This window comes from Macaca mulatta, chromosome 3, assembly GCF_049350105.2.
Source record: "Macaca mulatta isolate MMU2019108-1 chromosome 3, T2T-MMU8v2.0, whole genome shotgun sequence".
Taxonomy (NCBI): Eukaryota; Metazoa; Chordata; class Mammalia; order Primates; family Cercopithecidae; genus Macaca; species Macaca mulatta.
Genome location: NC_133408.1, coordinates 106,173,086 through 106,198,674, shown reverse-complemented (window position 1 = coordinate 106,198,674; position 25,589 = coordinate 106,173,086). Strand labels below are relative to the sequence as shown.

The following is a 25,589-nucleotide window of genomic DNA, read 5'->3' as shown; positions in this document are numbered from 1 at the left end:
GCTGAGGCAGGAGAATGGCGTGAATCCTGGAGGCGGAGCTTGCAGTGAGCTGAGATGGCGCTACTGCACTCCAGCCTGGGCGACAGAGTGAGACTCCGTCTCAAAAAAATAAACAAACAAACAAACAAATAAATATATAAAAATAAAACTTTCTGTGACTCTTTGCTGCCTAAAGTGCCTGTTTCTGAGGTAGGGTGTGTGTCCTCGAGGAGGCAGGTAAGGTAATTCATGGCAGCATAGAAGAAAGACAGAACTCTTGTTTGTATTTACCTTTAATCTGATCCTTGAAACACTTGTATTTTTTGTATGCTTTATTTATTTACACAATACATGTATATTATTCATAAATATAACATGTATTGGGAAAGGTATGGGATACCTTTCTTTTTTTCTTCATCAAAAGGATGCATCATCAAAAGTGTTTGGAGACCTTAAAAATGATGTCCAAATTTGTTAGAATTACAGTAGGTCTTCCTGATATGAATCAGATTTACCTTTGAGATCTTACCTGCTTAGTTCTAGCCACACAGGACACCCCAGGCTGCAAGCTCTTAAGCTTTCATGCATTTATGAACATTCCATACACAGAATGCACCTCCCCAATCATCATTCCTCACCTAATCAACTCCAACTCCTCCTTCACCATCCAGCTCCCTGGGATCTTCTCAGAGTTCCTCTCTCCTGTGTGCTGCCTTAGCTGCCTTAGTGTAGGTTGGTGCACAAGTCATTGAGGTTTTAGACCGTGAATTTTAAATCATTAGAACTAGACTCAAACACATCTTCATTAATCAAAGTAGGAACCATTGCAATCAACACATTTTTGCTAGCGATTAATAAGTCTGTTTATTCCTGTAGTGTAAAAATCTGTGCTTCGGGATTCGACGAACTCTTGGAACCCATTTTCTGCATCCTGTTGGTTGGGGAAGCATTTTCCCTGCAAAAAGTTATCGAGATGCTTGAAGAAGTGGTAGTCAGTTGACGAGAGGTCAGGTGAATGTGGCAGATGAGGCAAAACTTTGTAGCCCATTTTGTTCAACTTTTGAAGCTTTGGTTGTGCATTGTCGTGAAGAAGAATTGGGTCATTTCTGTTGACCAATGCTGGCTGCAGGCGTTGCAGTTTTTGGTGCATCTCATCAATTTGCTGAGCATACTTTTCAGATGTAATGGTTTCACCGGGATTCAGAAAGCTGCAGTGGATCAGACCGGCAGCAGACCACCAAACAGTGACCATAACCTTTTTTGATGCAGGTTTGGCTTTGGGAAGTGCTTTGAAGCTTCTTGTCGGTCCAGTCACTGAGCTGGTCATCACCAATTGTATAAAAGCCACTTTTTGTTGCGTGTGGCAATCCAATTGAGAAATGGTTCACCGTTGCATTGAATAAGAGAAGACACTTCAAAATGATGATTTTCTTGATTTTTGATCAGCTCATGAGGCACCCACTTATTGGGCTTTGTCACCGTTCCAATTTGCCTCAAATGCTGATGTTGAGTTCTGCAGCAACTTCTTGTGTAACTGTAAGAGGATCAGCTTTGATGATTGCTCTCAGTTTGTCATTGTCAACTTCCAATGGCCCACCACCACGCTCCTCATCTTCAATTCTCTCGTCTTCTTGAATTGCCACTGCACTGTACATTCGTTAGCAGTTCCTGGGCCACATGTGTTACTGACGTTATGAGTTGTCTCTGCTGTTTTACGACCCATTTTGAACTCGAGTAAGAAAATCACTTGAATTTGCTTTATGTCTAACATCATTTCTATAGTCTAAAATACACATAAAATAAACAGCAAGTAATAAGTCATTAGCAAACAAACGTAAAGTGAGAAATGCCCATTAAAATGAAGTAGAACATAACCACATTTATTTAAGAATGTATTCCAGTATTAAACAGCAAATTCCAACAATCCAAAAACTGCAGTTACTTTGCACTCACCTATTTGTTTCATTTTATTTTTCCTTTACCATGTTGTGAGGAGCATGTTTGTGTGTGACTACATTTATAGAGCAGCTATTAGATGCAGGGCACAGTGTGAGTCATTTCTATATATCATTTCAATTCATCTGTCCTCTAAGTGACCAACTCATCTTGATATGCCTGGGATTTTCTAGGTTTTAGCACTGGAAGTTCTGTGTCCCAGGAAACCCTTCAGTCTCAGGCAAACCAGGACGAGTGGTCAACCTATAAAATAATCCATCATGTAGATGAGAAAGTCAAGGCTCAGAGAAGTTATAAAAACTTAGCTGAGCTCATGAAGCTAATTAGGGGTGGGACCTGGCTGTGAACCTCAGAAAACCCGTGCTCTGTCCATCATGTTGTCATGCTGCCTGTTCATGGGCAGGGACTGGTCTCATTTCACTTTGTATCTTCATGCCTGCTGTGATCCCTGGCATATCTGATGAATGCATGCATGAGTTCACCAATACATAATCAAACATTTATTACATAGCGACCCTTGCACTAATTAAGCCATCCCTCCTCCCATCCTGTGATTCTGCATAGTCACAGAATGTTAGAAAATCCAACTCAGCGGTGATGACTTGCCCAAGGTCACAGTGCCAGAAAGATGGTAGAGTGAGAGCAGAACCCATGTTTCCTGACTCATACTGCAGGGATCATTCTTTTCTTTTTTCTTTGTTTTTTGGAGATGGAGTGTCACTCAGTCACCCAGGCTGGAGTGCAGTGGAGCGATCCCGGCTCACTGCAGCTCCGCCTCCCGGGTTCACACCATTCTCCTGCCTCAGCCTCCCTAGTAGCTGGGACTATAAGTGTCCGCCACCATGTCCGGCTAATTTTTTGTATTTTTAGTAGAGACGGGGTTTCACCGTGTTAGCCAGGTAGTATCGATCTCCTGACCTCGTGATCTGCCCGCCTCAGCCTCCCAAAGTGCTGGGATTACAGGCATGAGTCACCGCACCTGGCTGGGATCTTTTAGTTAGAGCTCTACATGAGATAAACTGAGGGGCAGAGGAAATAATGAGAGAAGACTGAGCTCTTTTCAGCATCTAACTGAAGACACTAAAGCAGCTCTGAAATGCCAGCATTTGTACTGTTTAAAAAACACGAAGATTGGGAACTTATTTTCTTAAAAGGAAAGAAGAGTAACACTGTCAAAAAGGAGTGTTTTCCACATTGGGAGGGCTTTGTACAGAAGCAAGAAATGGAGGAACTGCCACATTTGGCACCCAAGAGGACGCCTTTTTTTTTTTTACTGTGTGAATCCTCCCCACTCCCACCTCAGCCCACCCCGCAACAGTGAAGCTTTGGGTCCAAACCAATCTGGCATCTTTAAAATGGAAGCACTGTTTGGAGACAAAGTGACCAGGCACTGCCGGCCAGAGAAGGGACAATGCCCCACACCCACGGCCTGCCTGCTCTGAAATGCCTATTTATCTCCATTTTTATCGACATCTCTTGGCTTCCAGGCCCTGTTTGTGCTTTGTCCTTGGTCCTTATTGACCTATTGGATTCGGAGGGGAAGCTCAGCCGCAGGCAAAAGGGTATTTTAATCCACAGTGGAAAACATGGGTTCCTCTAGCGCAACTGGCAGCTCCCAGCATCTTGACCCTGACCTTTTCAGCAGCATGCGGCCACACACTCTACCCAGGCCAAAGAACAAAAGGGCCCCAGGGCACACATTGGGGCCAAGAAAAGGAACCGAATGATGGAATGTTGTTGACTTTTCCGTCTGAATCTGCCTTCGAGACTCTTGCATGGGAAAAAAGGGTGGAGAAGGGGCGGAAACAAAGCTTAGTCTTTGTCTGATTCAGTCTTTGCACTCCCCCTGCCCCCTCCTCTGGCGGGCCATGGAGGCCACACCTGGCACACCTGGGCATGTTCAAGATGCTTATAAAGGGCTGGGGAAGCAGGGCTGCTCAGTCATTGTGAGAATCTGGGAAATTCTCAGTCCTCATGGGTTCTGTGAGCAGCCAAGGTGATCAGCCCTGGCAGGATGGTCAGGGGTGGCAGTGAAGAGGCTTGACTGATTGACAGGTGAGCAGAGGATGGGACTCTCGGCAGCCCTCATCAGTGAGTGTTGCTTCTGAGCACAGCTCGGCTAATGTCCCATGCTGTTCCGGAGCCTCAAGGAAGAATGGGCTGATGGTGGTCCCAGGCTTCCTAGACCAAGTGAAGCTGGCACAGACCTCTGGCGTGGCTGACTCGGAACCTGTTCTGGGAACGTGAACTTGGATTCACCTTAGCAGTAAGTGCTGAGGAATGTGCTGGAATTGCTGCCAGTTCCTGGGACAGGCAGACCCCAGAACACTGGAAGAGATCTGAAGGGACCTCCCTGGCACCCCCACCAGCTCCATGGGCTCCACACTCAATCAAGCAGGTCGTTGGTTATCTCCACCCTCACGCGGTCTGGAAGCCCAGCAGGCAGGGTTTGCTCTGTGATGTGACAATGCTGCTGAGTCTCCTGTCACTCACCGCAGCACCTCTGGGTAGTGAATGGCGTGTTTCCTGGGTCCATGACAGTTATCATAGCTCTTCCAGGACCACACAAGTGCCTGCCTTGTTCTGGTTTTGTGATGAACATAAATGTAAAGAAGGCAGCCCATGCTTGAGGGGACATTTAGTGTATTGGGAGGTGAGGAGGAGGCCAACTAGTCCAGAGGCTCTGACTTGGTGGGAGAGGGGTAATGCCAGGGGTTAGGAGGGTGCTTGGTTGGGGGGAATCCGGTGTAGGCTAGAGGGGCCAGTGCAGGTTTCCTGGAAGTGCCGAGACCTGGGGCATGAAGAAGAGTTACTTATGTGAGGAGGAGAGAGGAGATCCAGACCAGAAAGTCCGCATCCACTACACCAGAAGCTCCACCAGTTCCGGAACCACACTCCCTGGACTGGCTCTGGAATGTATCCCCGTGTTTAGCACAGCGCCTCCTAGTGCTCCCAAGTCCTTGCTTGATACTTGGCTGTTGAACAAATAAGCTCAAAGGCTTGGAGGTGAGTGCCTGAATGTTTTAGCTGGACTGGAGTGGAGCTTAGGAATGTGTCCCCTGGGGTGTGGGGCAGGGACAGGGAGCAGAAGCCGGAGGTGAGTCTGGGGAAGGACAATGGCTGGGAAGTCGCTTTTGGGCACTTGTACTTTCTCCTGAGGGCCAGGGGTCGGGGTGGGGAGAGACTGGAGAACTGCTTCTCCATCCTTTCCCTGCCCTCACTTTCTTCATTTCCTTAGGAGCCAACAGACCTGTGCAAACCTCAGCTTTCGCCAGTTAGCTCCTTTTCTATCTTCTTGATTTCTGTATTTTTTAAAAAACAAGGCTGCATTATATCGTAGGAGAACAATAACCCACTGGACCATGTCCTGGTAAGGCAGAGCTGCAAAGCCATGGCCTCATCACTGTAGACACAAGCTTCCAACAGTGTCCCATTGTAGCATTTGATTTAACTCAGCCAGTCAAGAACATGCATTTCTGACTTAAATTCTGCACAGCATCACCATATCCCCAGCAGATGTCACTAATGTCTCACATTTTGGTCATGCCAGCAGCACGCATCTCAGTCAACAAATATTTATTAAGCAGCGAATGTGCATTGTGCGCCAGGCTGAGCACTTTGTAGATAAAAATTCCTGGGGCATGACCCAGGACATGAAGAAAAGTTAACTTAAGTGAGGAGGAGAGAGGAGATCCAGGTCAGTTTTTGATGACAGAGGAAGGTAACATAAAAAAATAATGGACTGTCTGAAAAGTTCTTTCCCATTGAGGTACAAGTTTGTTTCTGGCTATGCAATGTGAAATTGGAATTGAATGTCTGGGACCACCTCGAAGCTTGTTTCAAAGGCCTATTGCTACATGTCCTTTAGACAGATTTTATTTCAACTTGGCTAATTGAATCTCTAATGACAGAAGTGTAATTCATATTTCTATATTTCTTCTGGGAAGGAAAGCCCGAATGAGAAGGCAGCACTAAACAAAACTGTGAAGTCAAAGTTGAAAGTATGGTTGCTAGAGGAAGACTGTCGAGAGCCCCATGAGGTGGTTTCCCCCTGAGATGGCTTGTTTCCCAAGGGGGTGGTGTCTATTTGGTTGGACTTGAAGAAGTTCTATGCGTCGAAGTTGCTCCACATGGCTGTGCTGAGAATGCTTGGAGCTTGGACCTGGAGATTTGAAGCATCAATATTTAGCAAGTATTCATCCAGCACAACACAGCTCATAGAATGGCTGTGACTCTGGTGAAATCCCAGATGTGGATGATGTAGAAGGGCCCCTAAATCAAGCATACAAGTCAGACTTGGTGCAAAGAGACTATTGTTAGTTCCAATCCATGTCTATCTAATGGACATCTCAAACCAAATATGTCCTGAACTGAGTTCCTGCTATTCTCCTTCAAACCTGCCATCTCCAAGGTCTTTTTCATTCCAATTAGTTGCAATTCCATGGTTTCAGTTGATCAAAACAAAAATCTTGTGGTCAACTCTTAACTGTTCTCTTTCTCCATAACTAATTTATCAGCAAACGATATCAGATGTATCTTCCTAAATATATCCAGAATTACTCTGTGTCATATCACCCCATGCCACCGCCTTGTGGAAGTCACCATTGTATTTGCTTGTATTATTGCAATAAGCTCACTGATTTCCCTACTTCCACCTTTGCCCCTATTTGTTCTGAAATTCAGTAGCCAGAGTGGTCACGTCCTTCTCTGCTTAAAATCTTCCAGTGGTTCTCATCTGACTTAAGGTAAACATCAAGGCTCCACATGATCTGGCCCCAGTTATCTCTGACCTCCTTTACTTCTCTTCCTTTCCTGACTGGCCCCAGCCGCACTAGGGTCCTCGTTGGTCCCTGAACTCCAAGGGGCACGCTCGACACCTTTGCACTTGGTGTTCCCTCTGCCCAGAATGCTTTTTCCCCAAGGATTTCATGGGTGGATCCCTCACTTCCTTCAGGTCTTCCCAGCAAAGCTACATGAGTTTCTCAGGGCTACTGTAACAAAATACCACAAGCTGGGTGGCTCAAACAACAGAAATGTATTGCTTCACAGTTTTGGAGGCTGGAAGTCTAAGATCAAGGTGCTGGCAGTGTCTGTTGCTTTTGAGGGCTGTGAAGGAAAGGTCTGCTCCAGGTACTCCCCTCCATCCCCTGCCCTCAACATGAGTGGCCACCTTCATGCTCACATGGATGTTCTCCCTGCCTGTGTCTGTCTCCAGATTTCCCTGTTAGGAGAACACCAGTCACATTGGATTCAGGCCCACCCTAAAACCTCATTTTCAGTTGATTACCTCTGTGAAGACCCTATCTCAAAAAAGGTAATATTCTGAGATATTAGAGATTAGGATTTTAAACATTAAATTCCAGGGGGGGACACAGTTCAACTCATAACAAAGACCCTCCCTGGTTGCCCTACTTAAAATCCCACCCAGTTAGGGAGCCTGGCACTCCCTAACTCCCTTCCCTGCCTTAGCTTTTTTTCTCTTGAGAACGTTATTACCATCTAATGTGCTGCTACGTGTTACCTACCTGTTTTGTTTATGGCCTATCTTTCTTTTCCCTTGGATCAAAGTTCCATGAAGAAGAGGTCTTTGCTGGGTGTGGTGGCTCACGCTTGTAATCCCAGCATTTTGGGAGGCCAAGGAGGGCAGATTATGAGGTCAGGAGTTTGAGACCAGCCTGGCCAAGAGACCAGTCTGGCCAATATGGTGAAACCCTGTCTCTACTAAAAATACAAAAATTAGCCGGGTGTGGTGGAAGGCGCCTGTAGTCCCAGCTACTCCGGGGGGCTGAGGCAGGAAAATTGCTTGAACCCAGGAGGTGGAGGTTGCAGTGAGCCAAGATCACACCATTGGACTCCAGCCTGAGCGACAGAGTGAGACTCCTACTCAAACAAAACAAAATAAAAAAGGGGGTCTTTTTTCATAGTTGTTTTTCCATCACCTAGAATAGTACCTGGCACACAGTAGATGATCAGTACATAGGATAGAAGATGGAGCTGATGAGGGCCGCTGTAGACTAATGTTAATGAGCTAATATTACCAGGTAGAGAGATGGGGGAGGGGAGGTCAGCTATTGGTTGATTTAAGGAAGAAAAACACCATGTAAGTATAACATGGGGCCCGGGGTGAACCATCCCTTTTTTGGCCTCTCCTGCTCTTTACAAAGGGGACTTCATCTCAACCAGGCCTCAGAGTGCAGGCTCTCCCCTTTAGCTTGCAGACTGAGTTCTAAATGAAACCAGAGATTTCCCCCAAGCACAGAGCACGCCACAGAGCACAGTGAACAGCCTGCTCTTCTCAGGCCCTTGTCTGAAATGATGATGCTTCCATGTGGCAAATCGGCAGCCCAAGGTTTGGAAGGGGAGCTGCTGGTCAGGGATTCCTGGCCTGGAGTCCCTACACAGGGACAACAGGGAAAGGAATGGGGTGGTGTCTAGCAATAGTGCTTTGCCCAGTCCTCAGAGAAGTTGTGGCCCAAGGTTTAGTCAGCATTTTTGCTTCTTGTGTTAGCAATGTTAATAATAACATGAATACTAACAGGAGTATTATCCCAACTTGGCAAGCTATAGGAAGATACCTTTATTCAGGTAAATCAGCCAATACTTAGGGAACCATTGCTTTGTCCTGGCATCGTGCAAGGCATGAGGGGATTCCAAAAGGAAATCTCTCATATTCCTATTTCACTTTAGCATGAACAAAGAACTCGCACATGCATTGGCCATTTCATTCTCACAACTGCCCTGTGATAGAGATGTTCTATTATCTTGTTTGACAAGAAGGGGAAGGAGGATAAGAGAAGTCAAATGACTTACCCACAGCCATGTATATTCAATGATTGAGGAAAAATGTGGGTACGCATCTTCTGGCATGCATCGTGTATTAACAACAGGCCGGGCATGGTGGCTTACACCTGTAATCCCAGCACTTTAGGAGGCTGAGACTGGAGGATCACTTGAGCACAGGAGTTTGAGACCATCCGGAGCAACATAGCGAGACCTCATCTCTAAAATATATATATATATACACACACACACACACACACACACATATATATATGTATACATACACACATACATACATTTAAGCCCAGTGCAGTGGTGCTCACCTGTAGTGCTAGCTACTCAGGAGGCTGAAGCGAGAAGATCCCTTGTGTCCATGAGTTCAAGGCTGCAGTGAGCTAAGATCATGCTGCTGAACTCCACTCTGGGTGACAGAGTGAGACCTTGTCTTTAAACACACACACACACACACACACACACACACACACACACACACACACACAAAGTATCATTAATTGGATGTGAACTATGTACCAGGCACTGTATTTAGCACTTTATATGCACTTTCTCATTTTACTTTTCACACAATTTTATGAGGTAGGGAGCATTTTATGAGATGCAGCAATAGCAGTCAAGAGCAAGGTAGAAACTTTTGCCAGTTCTCCCAGCTCTTGATAATGGAAGGTGGTTCCTGAAAGAGTAGCAGGTGCAATCGGCTGCAGGAATTCAGATAAGAGATGGGGGCGGGGGCTCGGTGTCAGATGGGTCATCCAGGAGGGCTTTGGAGTACACCAATCCTTATTTGGTAGGTAGAGAAGGAGTTCTGGGCACACTGTGTTGAGTGGGCAGAGAAGGGACAGGCCAATCCTGAGTGCTGGGGCCCGGCAGGGAGGCTGGGAGATGAGCAGGATGGGGCTGGACGGTGGGAGGCCAGGAGTACAGTGAGGAGCCAGGCAGACCCAGTCCCTGCCATTTGAGAGGCAGTAGCCAGCTTGGCACTTGGCAGCGTGCCCTGATGCATTGATTCCAGGGACTTTTCTGTTTATTGCAGGCATTCATCCCTGGTGGGACTGTGGAGTCAGCAGTGGGCAGAGGACAGGGAAGGGGTGAGGTGTCCCTTTCCGGCATCCTCCCACAGCCTTTTCCCTTCCAGCTTCTGAGGCCTAGCCCAGGTCAATTGGATACAAAGGAGCATGAACAGTTCTTATTTCCTACATTAGTCAAGTCACTTAAGGAAAAAAAAAAAAAAAAAACAAAAAACACCAAAAAACTAATTAGTTCTGGCAACTACAGGTCTGCGCCAGCTTTCCTAACCGCCATGAACTGAAAGGGTCTTAAAAGTCTCCTGACATAGCTCTCATCTGATCACTGGATTGTCCTTGCAACCATCTCCGCTGGTTGATTTCAGGTCTGTTTGCACATCTCTGATGGGGAAGAGCTCATTGTCCTGAAGGCAGTTCTGGTGGCCTGGGCTCCTCTAGTTAGGGCCAAGACACCCACACACACACACACACACACGTACACACACAATTACACAAAGGTATATGTGCATCCTTCTCAGTCTGGCTTCAAGATTTCCCACCTTGAAAGGGACTTGAGAGTTGAGACACCACAGCCCTGTTGTTGCTGTGGAACTTGAGAAGGGCAGGGTGTGGTGGCTCACAACTGTAATCCCAGCACTTTGGGAGGCTGAGGCAGGAGGATTGCTTGAGCCCAGGAGTTTGTGACCAGCCTGGGCAACATGGCAAGACCCCATCTCTAAAAAAAATACAAAAATTAGCCAGCCATGGTGGTACACACCTGTCGTCCCAGCTACTTAGGGGGCTGAGGTGGGAAAATCACCTGAGTCTGGGGAGGTTGAGGCTGCAGTGAGCCATGAGTTGTGATCATGTCACTGCACTCCAGCCTAAGCGACAGAGTGAGACCCTGTCTCAAAAAAAAAAAAAAAAAAAAAAAAGAACTTGGGCAGCTCTTGCCGCTGCCTCAAGGCTTCCAGGTGGGCTAACTGCTTTAATTGCTTTTGAGACTTCAATGTCTTTGCCATTTGTTGTTGTTGTTTTGTTGTTTGGTCGGGACTGCAAGAACAAGGTGACCAGTAGAGGGATTTTCTCAGGAAGTGATGATTTTCACTCAAGTTGGGAACTTTCACACAACTTGGGAACTTCCAGATGTCTGTGAGTAAGAGGGGCCTTCCAGAGACGAGGGTGCTGTCACTTCCCATGGTGGCGTTTCAGCTATGCCAGCCTCTGAGGCTGGGACTGCTGTTCAGTCTTCCAGGGAGAGGAAAAGTCCAACCAGGAGAGCTTGGCATTTCTACCCGCCCATTTCCAGGTTGGAAACCTGGAAATATGAGAACCACCCAGAGATACCGGGGTGCTTGTTCATTTAGGGAAAAATTTCCCCACAAGAGGGGAGCTTGTTCTTTTAGGGGAAAATTTCCAGGTCGGTTGAGATCTTCTACACAGTGTGGCTGTAGCAGAAAATAATGGTGACATGATATGGCTAGACAGGGGGTGGGGGATTGGTTTACCCTGGCGCACAAGTGCCATGTGAGGAGGATTTGGAAGTTCCTTAACTCCAGGCTGGAGGGAGAGCAGTGGACTCAGAAGGTGGCTACAGAGTTTACTATGGGACAGCCGTGGTGAGCAGTGACATGATCTTGTGGCAGAAATGCCCATGAAGCTATAACCATAGGGTACTGTCTGAATTCCCAACACTTGGAAGACCCCCATCCCTAGGATAAGGATGCATGATTAGAAGCCACAGTAGGGCCAAACACAGGCTGAATTTCTCCTGGGCAAGAGAAACAAAATAAAGAAATGAGACTGGACCAGCTCTGAGTCTGGCTGGATCAGGGATCTGAGCGCATTCCCCAGGAACCCTGCACGAGCTCAGTCCTCAGGACGCCACTTTCTGTCTAGTGAGTCGGGCCTGCTCCTTAGGTGCTGAGAAGGGGAACTGCTATGGCTCTGTTTAGGCAAGAGAAATTCCTGCTGCCCTCGGTAACAGGAGTACTTCAGTAAAGAACATCAGCAAGCTCAAAGCTTTAGGAATCTCATTTGTTGAAAGCAGTGACTGAAGAGCAAAGGCTCATGGGGTATTCAGAAGATGCAGATAAAAAACCTCATATGCAGCCTCATGCCTTGAGTAGGATTCTGTTGCTAGTGCACCAGGGCTAGGACCAGAAGTTTCATTTTGAGTTTTGCTAATTCGTTTTGAGTTTTACTAACAAGAACAGGCTTCTGAGTTCACGGGAGCCCTGTGCATCTTCCCAGTACCAGCTATCCCACTCGAAACTGAAGAAAATCTCATCACGTCCTTAGCAACAGGCATTTCCCTTTCTTTCCTATTCCCTTCCGAAGCTGGAGCCTAGGGCTTCCAGCTCTCCCTTCATCTCCTGCCTTCTCCAGGTTCCAGGAGGACCCCGTGGGGTCAGCCCCTACAGATGAAGTGATTTAGGGATCAGGACTTCTCTCTGCTTCCAATGGCTGCCCTAGAGACAATGCCCTTGTGTTTTCTCTTCCCATTTCCCTTGCTTCACAGAAGTGCCACTTTCTGGTGATTAAAAACCCAAGAAAATTATCTTCAAGTCGTCTTTCCCCATTTCTCATAAAAAGGCAAGCCCTTTGCATGGATGTGTGACAACAGGTGGCTTCATCCACGAGGTACTGTGCTGAGCCAGTACTGCCGCCCACAAGTGGACGGAGGGAAAGGGCAATTTGAAAAGACTGTCCTGAGAGACTGTATTAGTCAGCTGAGGCTACATTCCGCTGAGTACGAAACCACTCCCAGACCTCAGAGACTTCTAGTGTGATGTTTGATTTCTCACTCAAGTTATATGTCGTTCACAAGCCAGGGCTCTGCTCCATGTTTCCTGTGATCCAGCACCCAGGCTGATAGGGGTGCCTTCATCTGGAGCAGTGCAGGTCTCACAGCACAGCAGACATGGCAGGTGCAGGCTACCGCATAAAGCTTTCACAGACATGTCTCCCCATTTTTCACTGGACAGAGCGAGACACTGGGCTACTCCTGGGTTCAACAAGATGAGGTTTATAATCCTCCTGCAAGGGGGAGATGGACACATGCCAAAGGCCAAACTTGACCTCGGTGGGCAAGATGTACACATTTCCTGTTTATGCAGAGAGAAGATGCTGAATACTCATACAGTCTGTGCTAGTGTATATACTGCCTGGCATCCCACTGCCCCAGAGCATCCTTATTACCCCTGTGTTGCTCCATCCACTCATGGCTCTTCCGCTGTCAGGACCTCTATCCTGGGCCCCGGGTATCATCACTGGGCTGGGAGCTGCACTAAGTATCTGGGCTGGTGAGGGACAGTTCCTGGTCTTGCTCAAGTGGAGTGAGGCAATGACAGTGGTTGCCGGATTCCCCAAATTTCAGACTCTGAGAACACTGATGCAATTTCCAAAATAGGGTGTTTAGGTTCTGCAATAACCCAATGGCAGGATAAGTGATTTAGGCTTCCACGGGCTGCCTGAGAACCTCTTCACCTACTTGTAGCTCTTTCAGTCAGCAAATGACTTCTGAGTTCCAACTCCCTGAGCATCACATGCTGCCAGAACAGAGCTATTTAATCCACACACATCACAGAGAAAGCAAGAAACTCAGAGGCATGAATAGTGTCTTTAACATAGTCTCATATTTGGAAAAGCAGTTTAAAAAAAAACAATTGAAAATACAAGATAAGGTAAGGGTTACTTATATAAGTTTTAACCTTATATTGCTTGGCCATTTTTACATATAAATTATTGCTTACTAGCTTCGATAAATACACAGCACAGTCATATATATATATAATATATATACACAGAGGCAGAAAGCATGGAATATGGGAAAGAAAACACTGTTAATGGCAATTCTGGTAACTCAACAAATGTTTCATATTTACCAGTTCTTTAAATGGTGGAAAACTACCAAGTGTAGTCCCTGAGAAGTTAGGTAGACACCCTGATGGCGGGTTCTCTATCTTCTAATTGTTAATGCAAGCTGACAATATCACAGCAGCCCTAATTAATGATACATTAAAAGGCAAGATTTCTTGCTTCAGGTCACTGATTTCATCCCAGTATTTAATAACAGTGTAATACGAATACAATAAATAGACTATGCAAATAAATATTACTCTGCTAAAAAATGTTTAGTATATACAGCTTTGCTTTATACAGTAATACATTTTCATCTAACTTTTTGGCAATTTTTAAAAACATCCCCCCCCCAACCAGTTTTAAGCAAAACTGGCCCACTCGCTAAGAAGCAGGCTGAAATTTTAAGGACATGTTTTTGAAACATTTAAAAGAAATCTTGTGTTGGACCACTGCAGAAGACCTGATCATCCCCATTTTAATGTTTTTGCCCAGTTTCTGAGAAGTCTGGATTGGCTGTGCCATTTAGGAACATTCAGTTCCGGATCTGCGGTGTCTGTGCTGGCCAGAACAGACTTGCAGGGCTGGGATATGGGTAGCAATGAAAGCCCAGCTCCAGGGATAAGAAGTCATCACTGGTACCCTCTCTTTCATGCCACGATTTCTCCTCCACTCAGAGGCGAGTATATATTCATGCAGCATCCCCTCCCTGTGGACTAGGCAGTGTGAGCACTGACCTTATCCACATGCTTCTAAATTTGGTGTATGCTCCACACTACCTGTTTGTGGTTCTTGCTCTAGGGAAATGAATTTATTCTAAACATAATTAAGGAAACTAGAAAAAGTGAATGCAGGTCACGTGTATCACTACAATCATTTGGCAGTTATACAGATGACAAAGAGCAAATTCAAAACACCACACTCAAGGGAACACCTGCAAATGCGTATATAAAAAAATTTTTTTTAATGGCAAGGTTGTGATTTTGCCTACGGAGTCCTGCATTCTGCCGTCTTGTGCTAACTTCTAAGCAGGGCTAGTTTGCTGGAATGCTGACAAATCCAAAGACCCAGAGGACTGTCTGGGAGTTGTGCTGTAACAAAAAGAGCCCACTTAGAAATGCCCCTGCACCACCTGGTGCCGAAGGTGGCAGATATAGATTTGCAGAGTGAGCGAAGATTTTATGCAATAATAAAACTCCAAATGAGAGCTGGCAAAGAGCTTAGCCATCTTCTAGACCACACTTCTGGCCAGAACAAAACCTATTCTGAAGAGGCCTGGGTGAATATCCAGAGAGGGAGCGTGGCCCATCCTATTAACAAGGAGCGCTCAAGCCCTACCACTGTCCACCAGTGAACAACTCAGATTCCTTAGAAAAAGCTTTCTGTTGAGTAAAATCTGGTTCTCACAATTTGGGCTTGAATTCTTTAATTCCAGATCTAAGATTCTGCAAAGCTTTGAGCTGTCGCCTGGCAAACCTCTAGAGACAGTTGTTAAACTTCAGAAAGATGTAGAGATTTTAGACATTCAGAAGACAAGGATGGAAAAGCAAATCTAAACTGCACAAAATCCTCCCTTCCCTCTGCTACCCCTAGGAACACTTAACCATGGCTGGAGGAAAAGGCGAACAAGCATCATTTTCTCCCCAGCCAGTTTCCACCCACGTCATGTGAGATACTCTGAAGTCACTGTACAAAATGCATTTAAACACAACATTTGTGTAGCTTCATCTGGCTCGGTGTGCATATCTAACTTGGGGTCTAAGCAGCCCGCAAAATGCTGAAATAGTTCTCCATGGAAAATTAGTCCCCTAAAGGTAATGTTCTACTAGGAGCAATGTGGTTCTAATGTAAATAAAAATCTGAACTGTGAAACACAGAAACAATGTCAGGATGGCCTTATATGATTACACTGGCCAAACCTTAGTCCAGGGCATAGGAAAAAGGTGAGAACATGTGCTTGTGCTGTAAGCCCATGCTATCGTTAGTAACTGCGTGAGGAGGGCTTTGGAGGGTTTGCTCAGCCCAGCTGTGAGGGAAGTCTGCTGTCCGGTTCTCATGGCTCTGGTGTCCTCCCGTGGGCCACATTCCATGACCAGCAGCATGCAGCATTTCTCTGAAGGGACCAGCCCTGGAGGATGCCCTTCTATAAAACCCCGTAAATGTTCAGGACTGAAGTTTTACATGCTGGGCCGAACTAAGTCTCTCTCAAAGTCCTCTCAAACCTTCTCTCCACATGGTTCCTTCCAGCAGTATCTCAAGCTCAGTGTGGTTCCTGAGCCCAGGAAACAGCACTGCTATAAAGATGTCAAAAAGCATTGGACATGCCTCATTAATGAGGATGAATGAGGTGTTGATGAGACAAAAAGGAAACAGGTCTGTGTGGGCATGAAAGAGATGAACAGGCAGGAAGAGCGAGAAGTGCACCAAGACTCCTGCATTTGGAAAATGAATGGACCAGGCCCTTGCATTTTAGCAAGGTGACAAGTATCTAGCAGGCAGGGGTGGATTGCATTATTTTGACCCATAGGCTGTTTTGTTCATGTGAAGGTTGAAAGAAATCCTCTACCCAGTCCTTGAAAATATCAAGAGGTCTTATTTGCTGAAGGAGCCTCAATTGGTAAAAATGGGAATAAAAAAAGATTTCAGAAGACTCAGATTTAGGGGGAAAAGAAGGCAAATTATAGAAAGGCTCCCTGCTTTGGCTGGTAGGTGGACTATAGGACTTCTAAGTCACCAACATCAATCAGACACTTGGCTATTTCAGGGCATTTTTCATTTGCCAAAACACTGGTAATTACCGCTATCTTATTACCTAGAGAATGCTAAGTGCTTCACTCATTAAATGTCACTTAACCTCCCTGTGCTGGCTGCTGTCATTCCATAGTGTGGGCAAGGAGCCTGTATGAGGTATGCAAAATGCATCATCAGGCACAAGAATGCAGACTTTTGTGACTCTGTCACCTCAGTAAGCAGTTAGTGAGTGTCTACAATGTGTCAGGCACTGTGCTTTTTCAAAATCATATTATGTCCAATAAAAGATAAGAGCCTGCTTACAAGTGTGAAGAAAATCCCCAGGAATTAAACAATGAGTCAATCTCTTGAAGATTACTATTTTTCCTTACTGGCAAAGCAACTTCATCTACCTTGCCTATAGCTGCAAATCAGTTGTACAGAAACTAATTTCACTTGCAAGCATGTGTCAATAGTTGATTGTGGTGCAAAGTGATGCACACCTGGACATTGTTCATCTGCCCAGCAGAGCATGAATGCTAGCTACAGCCCTCACTAACTCCCTAGACACAAGTGGCTTTTGGTGATATCATAGGTTGTATCAACAGAAACCTCTCCTCCCTGGAGATCTAGGGATGCTGTCTCTGTCATCAGGTGTTCAAAAGAATGACTTCTTTGACAGCTTATGGATAGTAATCTAAAACTAGGCAATGTAAAACTCCTTCCTGTTCCATGCATGCTCTTAATGAAATATTTGGTCATTGCATGTCAAGATGTCGTTGTCTTGTCTTGATGCTGGCACATCTCATACTGAAAACTGGACTGGATCAACAATGTGATCATAAGAAATCAGCCTTCTCCATCTCAAGAACGCTTCTGACTCTCCTTCTGCCTTCTTGTCTCAAGAGTAGCATGGAGAGGCCTCTCCCCCTCTCTGGTGGCTGACATCACTTCCTGAACACGCTTTGGCTGGCTTTCCTGTGAATGTCTTGGGTTATACTGATAAAACTCAGCAACTTCTTTTCTCACAGGAAAGCAACGTGCTTGGCATAGACATTCCCGTAGCTCAAAGTGCTGCAGACACAGGGGAGGTGAGGCAGTGGGGCTCACACCCGAGGCTCGATCCTGTGTGAGAGCTCGAACAGGGCCTGCTGGCTGTCAATGACATATAGGTGATTAACATAGGACTTTAACTCTTGATGCTCTTTTGGACACAGGTCACCTGTTGTTTAGAGGGGGGAAAAAAAAGACAATCTCAGGAGAGCAGTAATGCTATATCTACATACCAACAAAACCCTACACTAAGGCTGAGTAAATGTACCAGGTGGGTTCTCATTAGTCAGAATCCCATAAGAGGTGTCCTTGTCCTAAGGTAGAAATGCTTTTTCAGCTCAGAATGGATTCCTCAGGTCAGGCAATCAGACCGGCAGGCTATTTATAGCATTTATTACCTAACATTGTATGTTATTTAGAAATTATGTTCTTATCTTACTCCACAGATGGGGAAACTGAGCACAGTCACGCAGCAAGTAAGTGTCACAGCCAGGATTCGGACCCAGGCCATATGGTTCCTGAGTCCTTCTATGTAGCCTTTTACAGCAGTTACCTGTTTAAACGGCCAGCATTGGCTCCTATATCTCAGCCTAGAAGCATTGAAAAGCGCTGATAATGTGTTTAGCATATGAATGCAATCACTCTTTTTTTGTTGTTTAGATTTTGTACAATTCTTTGGTATTCTCATTTTTTGGAAAAAAAAATTAATGGAGCAATTGAATGAACAGATACAACAGAACAGACTCTAAGATGTGGTTAACAGATGAAATTGCTTCAGAAATTATGTGTATGGACTAAAGTCTACCCAGAGAAGGACAAGACAAGGGGCTTTTCCACTCACATATCTAGGGCAGTCAAGGAATCGAGGGGCCAAAAGAGGCTTTAGTGCACTGTGGACACATCCACACCCTGCTAGCGCCCGTGCTGATAAGGAACCAGGATGAAGCAGCATGAACCACGGGGCAAGCCCATGCACCATAGTCAAACACACACACCGACAAGCAAACCATTTGAGGCTGGGGAACACTGGTCAAACTGCACTACAGTGAGACAATGGAAAGGTAAGTGATGAAGACATCATGTCCTGTTGCTTTGTAGATTATGCATGGGACAAGCAGGGTGAGCTGCTGGAGCTCAGCTTGAGCAGAGGGAAGGGAAATGCAGGAGGCTGAGCATTTTCTTATAGCATTTTTTTTCTCTTGTGAAACCCCCTTTTTTCTCCTCTATAACAAATGCATTTTATGAGGAAATAATTTAAGACCTGTATGACGTGAGTGGCTTATAATTCTTAGGTTTAATAGAAACAGGCTTCCTAGTTTCAGCAAGTAAACACACTAGGAGTTAAAGTTTATACCATTCCACCTGTTTGAAAGTAACAAAAAGCTGTTTTATTCCAGAATGCCTTCTCTGGAAGACGTTGAGAAAGTGCTTTTCATTTATTAAACATTGGTTTGGATAACATGATTGTTAATTTTCAAGCCTTAAAAAGATGGCACAATGGATGGTTCTAACCATAGCAACTGACATCTGCATGATACTTTATAATGCATAAGTGACTTGATTAACATTTTCATATTTTATCCCAAATGCTGACATGGGTTTACTATGCTCATATACACTGTTAAAATGAATTTGGATAATTCGGTTCCCAAACTGATTTTTAAAGATACTGTATATAAATAATTAGAACACAAACTGGCTTGATAGTTATTTAAATTTCTCTTTTGCTTAGTGCCACACAGAGGATTACTCTCTGATGAGTGGGGGGTTCAAGACAGGTTCAAGGCCACACAAGCTAGTATAACTATCACCTTCCTGTCTATACTTGGAGCCTATATAAACTAGAGTTCCTTGGTTAAGTGAGACTGATATCTTAGAATTAGTTGAATCCCCAGTAAACACGTGGGAAGCAAAGGAGGATAAAAGCAACATGAAGCTGTACTCATCAGCATTATGCTTGTACATTTCAGTGAATCTCTGTGATGATGTTATGATCACTATTTTTATTGTAACTGCATTGTACTTGTATGCTTAATGAAGAATTATATAGGTACATTAAAGTGGTACTAATTGATGTGAATATTTAGAAAATTAGGTCCTGTATTTATAAGTCTCCTTTTCAAAGAGAAAACACAATCCACACAGAAGTCCAGTTCCTAACTTACTTTGTTGGGAGACAATATTGCCAGCCTAGACCAGCACTGAACAGAAAAAACTCTTAAGCACATGTACCCAATTGTTATTAGTACTTTTCTTGAGAAGTAGGACTCTGATTTTCTGCTTTATATATACTTCTATATTGTTGAAAAAATTGTTTTACAATGGGCATGTCTTACTTAAAAAATGAAGTTGAACTGAGTGGTTGCCTTGGATTAATTTATAATTGTTGAAATCAATTTTCTATTTTTTATTACCCTTTGTATCCACAGGATCTGCAGAGGGCAGAGGAGAGGACAAGGAGGTAAGGCAGACTCAGTCTGAATAACGGCTAAATAAGTGAATCTCTCTGAGTCTCTGCTTTTTGCTCTACACCTACAGGGTTAATAATCCCCATTTACTAGGACGGATGTCAGGATTCCATTGCCCATGTGAAAGTTCCTGCAACTCAATAAAGTTGATTTCCTTCCTTCCTGCAATGTTCTAACACCATTTAAACATAGCATAAATTATGACTGAGATTTAAAATGGAACAAATATTCCTACATACATTAGTCTCAGTGGGGATTCTACAGAAGTGCTCAGAACCACACTTTTGCAGCTGAAAGGCAGCTCCAGACAGGACGTTTTCGTTGGAGAGGAGAAAAGATTCTGGAAGGCTGCTTTAGGCATTTTTACAAGCTATCGTCCTATTCCAGGAAGGCTCCACGCAAAGAGGTTAGGGACAAGGTCACCCCTGCTCAACTCACCAGTGATTTTTGAGCCAGTAGGCAAGCAAAGCAAGACACTGTGGGGACAGGAGTCAGCGGGAGTTGCTGGGAGGTGGTTTCTAAGTGCATAAAGTCACTCTTCGCAGCATAAACTTGCTGCCATTAGGGGATAATAATCTGCCACATCTTGTCTTCCTCTGCATCCCAAACATGCAGTGAGGAAACAAAGAGACAATCTACTATATATATACAATATGCATCCGTATATACATATGCTAGTTTTCAATTTGTTTAAATTGATTACCACCCAATACTTGTGACCACAGTTGGTACCAACGTAGAGTCAATTTACATTCTGCACCTGACTTCAATGACTCACCAAACTGGTTAGTCCTGCAGTGTCTCAGGGTTCGGACAGTGTCTGCGATCATATGCTGTAAGGTAGAACAGGAAACACATCAATAGAAGGGTCGCTGAGGGTGTTACTGAAGAAGCCATGCCTGCTAGGATGGAAGGATGATCTAGCAGCACTCTTGGCTGTGAACAGAAGAACTGTATTTGGAGCTGGACATAGCTTTGATTCTGCTGAGCTTGGATTATCAAAAAATATTTAGTCCTTGTCTGCAAAAACAGTAGCACCAGACCGGGTGAGGTGGCTCACACCTGTAATCCCAGCACACTGGGAGGTGGGCGGATCACGAAGTCAGGAGTTCGAGACCAGCCTGGCCAACATGGTGAAACGCCATCTCTACTAAAAATACAAAAAAATTAGCCGGGGGTGGTAGCAGGTGCTTGTAATCCCAGCTACTCAGGAGGCTGAGACAGGAGAATCGCTTGAACCTGGGAGGCGGAGGTGCAGTGAGCCGAGATCATACCACTACACTCCAGCCTGGGTGACAGAGTGAGACTCCATCTCAAAAACAAACAAACAAAAAACAGTAGCACCCAATCCGGGTTGCACAGGTTCTTACTGAGCCATGAGAAAATACACTGTAGAGAAGTGCAGCCACCCCCGTACCCACACCCCACCCCGGCCCCAATCATCCTGTTCACATTTGCGCATGTTGTTTCACTTCAGGGTAAGTGTCACCTCCTCTCCAAGAAGCCTTTCTGAGATGTCCCTCCTGGACTTAGAGGCTCCCATCTCAACATTTCCACTGCTCTTTGTACAGCACCTACTGGCTTTGTGTCATTGTCATTGCTGTTGAACTTTTCTCCTCCTCTACACCAGGTACCACCAGAGGGCTCTGCATGTGCAGAGCCTACTATATCAGACACATTGACTTACACATATGTGCTGAATGGAGGTAGGAATTTTTGTAGATTCAAAGGTTCGAGTATCTTAAATTGTAACTGGAAATGAGATACTTACAAAAGATGAACATTTTCTAAAACATTAACATCTTTTTTTTTTGAGATGGAGTCTTGCTCTGTCACCCAGGCTGGAGTGCAGTGGTGTGATCTCAGCTCACTGCAACCTCTGCCTCACAGGTTCAAACAATTCTCCTGCCTCAGCCTCCTGAGTAGCTGGGATTACTGGCATATGCCATCACGGCCGGCTAATATTGGCTAATTTTTGTATTTTTAGTAGAGATGGGGTTTCACCATGTTGGCTAGGCTGGTCTTGAACTCCTGACCTCAGGTAATCCACCCAAATTGGCCTCCCAAAATGCTGAGATTACAGGTGTGAGCCACTGCGGCCGGCCGACATGAACATCTTTAGAGACCATTTTCTGTTCGTAGTTTATAGTCACGTACAGTCTTCAATATTCTAATTTAATTTGTTTCCTTGAAGTCCTCACTGATTTCCAGGCAAAAGTCTTTTTTTTTTTTTTTTTTTTTTTTTGAGATGGAGTCTCACTCTGTCACCCAGGCTGAAGTGCAATGACACGATCTCGGCTCACTGCACCCTCTACCTCCCAGGTTCAAGCGATTCTCCTGCCTCAGCCTCCTGAGTAGCTGGGATTACAGAGGCATGCCACCACAGCCAGCTAATGTTTATATTTTTAGTAGAGACAGGGTTTCACCATGTTGGTCAGGCTGGTCTTGAACTCCTGACCTCGGGATCCGCCCACCTTGGCCTCCCAAAATATTGGGATTACAGGCATGAGCCACCCTGCTTGGCGGGCAAAAGTCTTCTTTAAATGTACGGCTGCTTTGGACAAGATCCCATCATCTTATACTTGTGTACCTGCAAGAGTCTTCTAGCTGTCTCTACCACTTTTAGTTTTTCATGTTGAAGGAAGTGGCATTTTGGAAGCATATACATATATGCTATAGGAAGAACTAGAGTGCAGGATGGTCTCTTCCAAAATGCTATGTTAGCTGGCTTAATTACCAGAATAATCTCTAAATACTATTGTCATCATGTTCTAGTTCTCCTGAGAATCAACAGTAGCTCTCCACTTTGTTTCGTATCACAATACAAACATCATCCTATTATTCAAGAATTCATATCATTATCTGGTCCTCCAATGTGCGTCAACATCTTTCATGTCCCAACTATACACACTGAGCACAGGATCACCATATACAGCAAATCCTCAATGAATTATTTCTGAAAGAATATTCAACACTAACAAATGTTCTTAAAATTCAGAAGAACTACAGAAACATTATTTGAATATGACCTACTGATTGAATTGTTGTCATAACCATATTTCTAATGCACTTCTATTCAATAGTGGAAAATTGAATAGGACAGTGATTATTGCAGTAGCTCAAGCTGCATTTGTAAAGGAAATGAGACCTGACTCATGTCTGTGCATGTATTGTTCGGTTTCCTTCCCCAGATTTTACCACTTTTCCCAGGTCAGTTTTCTCATTTTAAGCTCTGGCGTCACATTGATTTCTATCATATGCCATTTGCATAGCTTGTGCAGGCTCAAACTGATGTAAGGCTCGGTACTGGGTGTGGCACTGAAATCTGAGTTCTGGTCTTCATCTTTAGGCTTTCTAAAGGGGGAGGGGGTAGACAGGGTAAAAGATGATGCCCTTAACATCGACGGATAAAGAGAAGAAAAGAAACCATTTGCTTCTTCTTATGAAACAGTTTGAGATGAAAACATTTCCAGTTGCTGGGGCAGCAAGGAATGTAGCATAAAGAACAGAAATCTCATTAGACCTGATGAGGGCTTCTGGATTTTCATGGGGTCTGACTCAATGTGTTGGACTGCATCAGCCAGATAAAGATAATACACTGTTAACTGGCTTAAGTTAATATCCATCATGAGGAATTGACTTCTCACAAGTTAATTCACTTAGGTTCTATTGGTTCATTATTGTGAAAGATGATCCTGTTTTAGCTTTAGAGAAACCCAGTCCTTTGCTAAGAAATATTCCTTGAAAATAGTGTTTCTCCTAGAAAGGTCAGTCTCATTCTCCAGCATCCAAGTGTAACACAGGGCTATATATGACAAAACTCCTTTTTGTCTTGGACACAGTTTTATCCTGTCTACTCTGTGTAAGGAGGGGTCAGCATGAGGCGTGCTGTGGACCAGGAGCTCACTGGTCCCGTGGGCGGAGCCTGCCCTCTAAGGAAATGATGACCCCATGCCTGCCTGACAGGCTTGCATGTGCGCTATGTGCCTGTTGTGTGCATGCTGAACTGCACCCATTTCTTCAGTTTTATAAAATAAAATTTCTCTTAGGAATTTAAAATATTATTTATGCCATGCTATTCCCTTAAACTTTCTCAAAGAATTAGGGGTATGATGATTGACCCTAATAGAAGTCATATCATTTAGACCTCCTTTGTTTCCAGCTCTATGGTTAGTTGGCAGTCTTGGCATATTTGAGAGCTGGCATTAAGAGGCTTCTGCTGGATTACTGGAGACAGCAGGGGAAGGCCACAGATGCTGGTTAAAAGGAAGGTGGGAACAAGCTTTCCACAGCTTGTTCCCATTTGTGACTTTACAGACTTGTTCAGGTTTTTTTTTTATCATCTTGTCACTTTGATGGCACTATCTGAGGGAGAAATGACATAATGAACTTAACAAATTCACTGGTTCACTTTAAGGAGGTCAACCTCATGTCTGCCCTCAACAACAGGCAACAGCCAGCTGATAGAGTTCAGTTGTTCTCCCACAGCCCCTTGGACTAGTCAGGGGAAAGGATTGCTCAGCCTTTCCCGGGAATTCCACTTGGTGTGACACACCTCATCCCACATCTTCACAGATGCTCCACAAAGCTCATGTGTTGTTCTTAGGGAGATGTGCTGGCCAGGAGGCGAAGTAAATACTGACCCAAGGCTTCATATTCCCGCAATTGTTTCATTAATCCCAAACGCCAGGGATTAACCTGCTTAGAGGCAAGAATTCTAGTGCCTGCAGCCTTTCATTGTTAGTAAGTGCCCTGTGTGATCTTCAGAATATCACACAGCAACACAAAACACGTACAAAAAAAAAATAACACTTTATCCATTTCTGGCTCTGTTGGTTTGACTGTAGCATCTAAAATAACTGAGCTCTGATTCCAGAACACTTACTGCAGAGACAGACTTGAAAGTGTATTGACAAATCCACTTAGAAAAGCACTAGCCATCCAGTGATTGTCTTCAGTGTGGTTAAAATGGAGATAAAGCAAGATATTCCAAGACTGTATTCTATATTCCAGATGCTTGGGTTTTGGGGGTTGTATAAGAGCCGACTACACTGTTTCCAAGCTGCCTCACCCTACATGTGGGGAGTTGGCTGGGTGAGCAGAGCAATGTAGTTCTGAGGCAAAGGTCAGGTGCCAAGCCTCAGCGGGACTCATCAGTCCCTACTGTTCTTTGATCATAGTCTGTGGTCCCTGCCTCACTTAACCTCCTCTCAAGTGCTGACTCAGTCTCACAGGGAACCAGGGTCAGTTTCTGCAAGAGTTCACACAAATCCATCACCATTACTGAAAAGGTCACGCAAAGGTCAGGATCTGTGGAGCAGTGTTACTAGTATCGTCTTTAACCATGAAGGACAGTTTATGACACTAAAGTTCATCTGTCAGATAAATCCATTCCTCTGGCAGTCAATGGGTCTCTTTGGAGTACTTCTATTTTACAGTTGCTCAGTTCTAATGGGTAACCCCTCCTTTGCTCAAGGGCAAGTCAGAAAGGCTTGGAGGGGCCCACCGTATTACAAAACACCTGGGAATGTCCTGGAAATCATTCAGGAAGCGGTGTTTCAGAAACATTTAGAGAGGATTGCCCTGGGAACCTCTTGCTGGAGGAGGGAGGGTACTTTGCCTGAGCTGCTCTGGCCATGGTGCTCAGGGGTGGCACCCTTTGTCAATAGGCTGATAGAGGGGTGGTCCTTCCCTTCACACAAGACCCTGCAAATTCCAGCCTCACATTTAAGCTTGGAGTCCT

The 25,589-nt window shown here is 44.9% G+C and overlaps 1 protein-coding gene and 1 pseudogene across 2 annotated transcripts in view; both read right to left on the bottom strand.

The window, feature by feature from the left end:
• Window positions 1-784: 784 nt before the first annotated feature.
• On the bottom strand, window positions 785-8,802 carry LOC144340199 (histone-lysine N-methyltransferase SETMAR-like; annotated as a pseudogene).
• Window positions 8,803-13,339: 4,537 nt separating this feature from the next.
• The window catches only part of RAPGEF5 (Rap guanine nucleotide exchange factor 5), a 243,076-nt gene continuing 230,826 nt past the window's right edge, over window positions 13,340-25,589 (bottom strand). Inside the window, 2 exon segments of one of the 2 annotated variants that reach the window (NM_001194158.3) lie at window positions 13,340-17,547; window positions 20,625-20,679. In NM_001194158.3, the coding sequence (NP_001181087.1) occupies window positions 17,432-17,547; window positions 20,625-20,679 (171 nt within the window). In that variant the 3' untranslated portion in view covers window positions 13,340-17,431. 2 annotated transcript variants of the gene reach the window in all.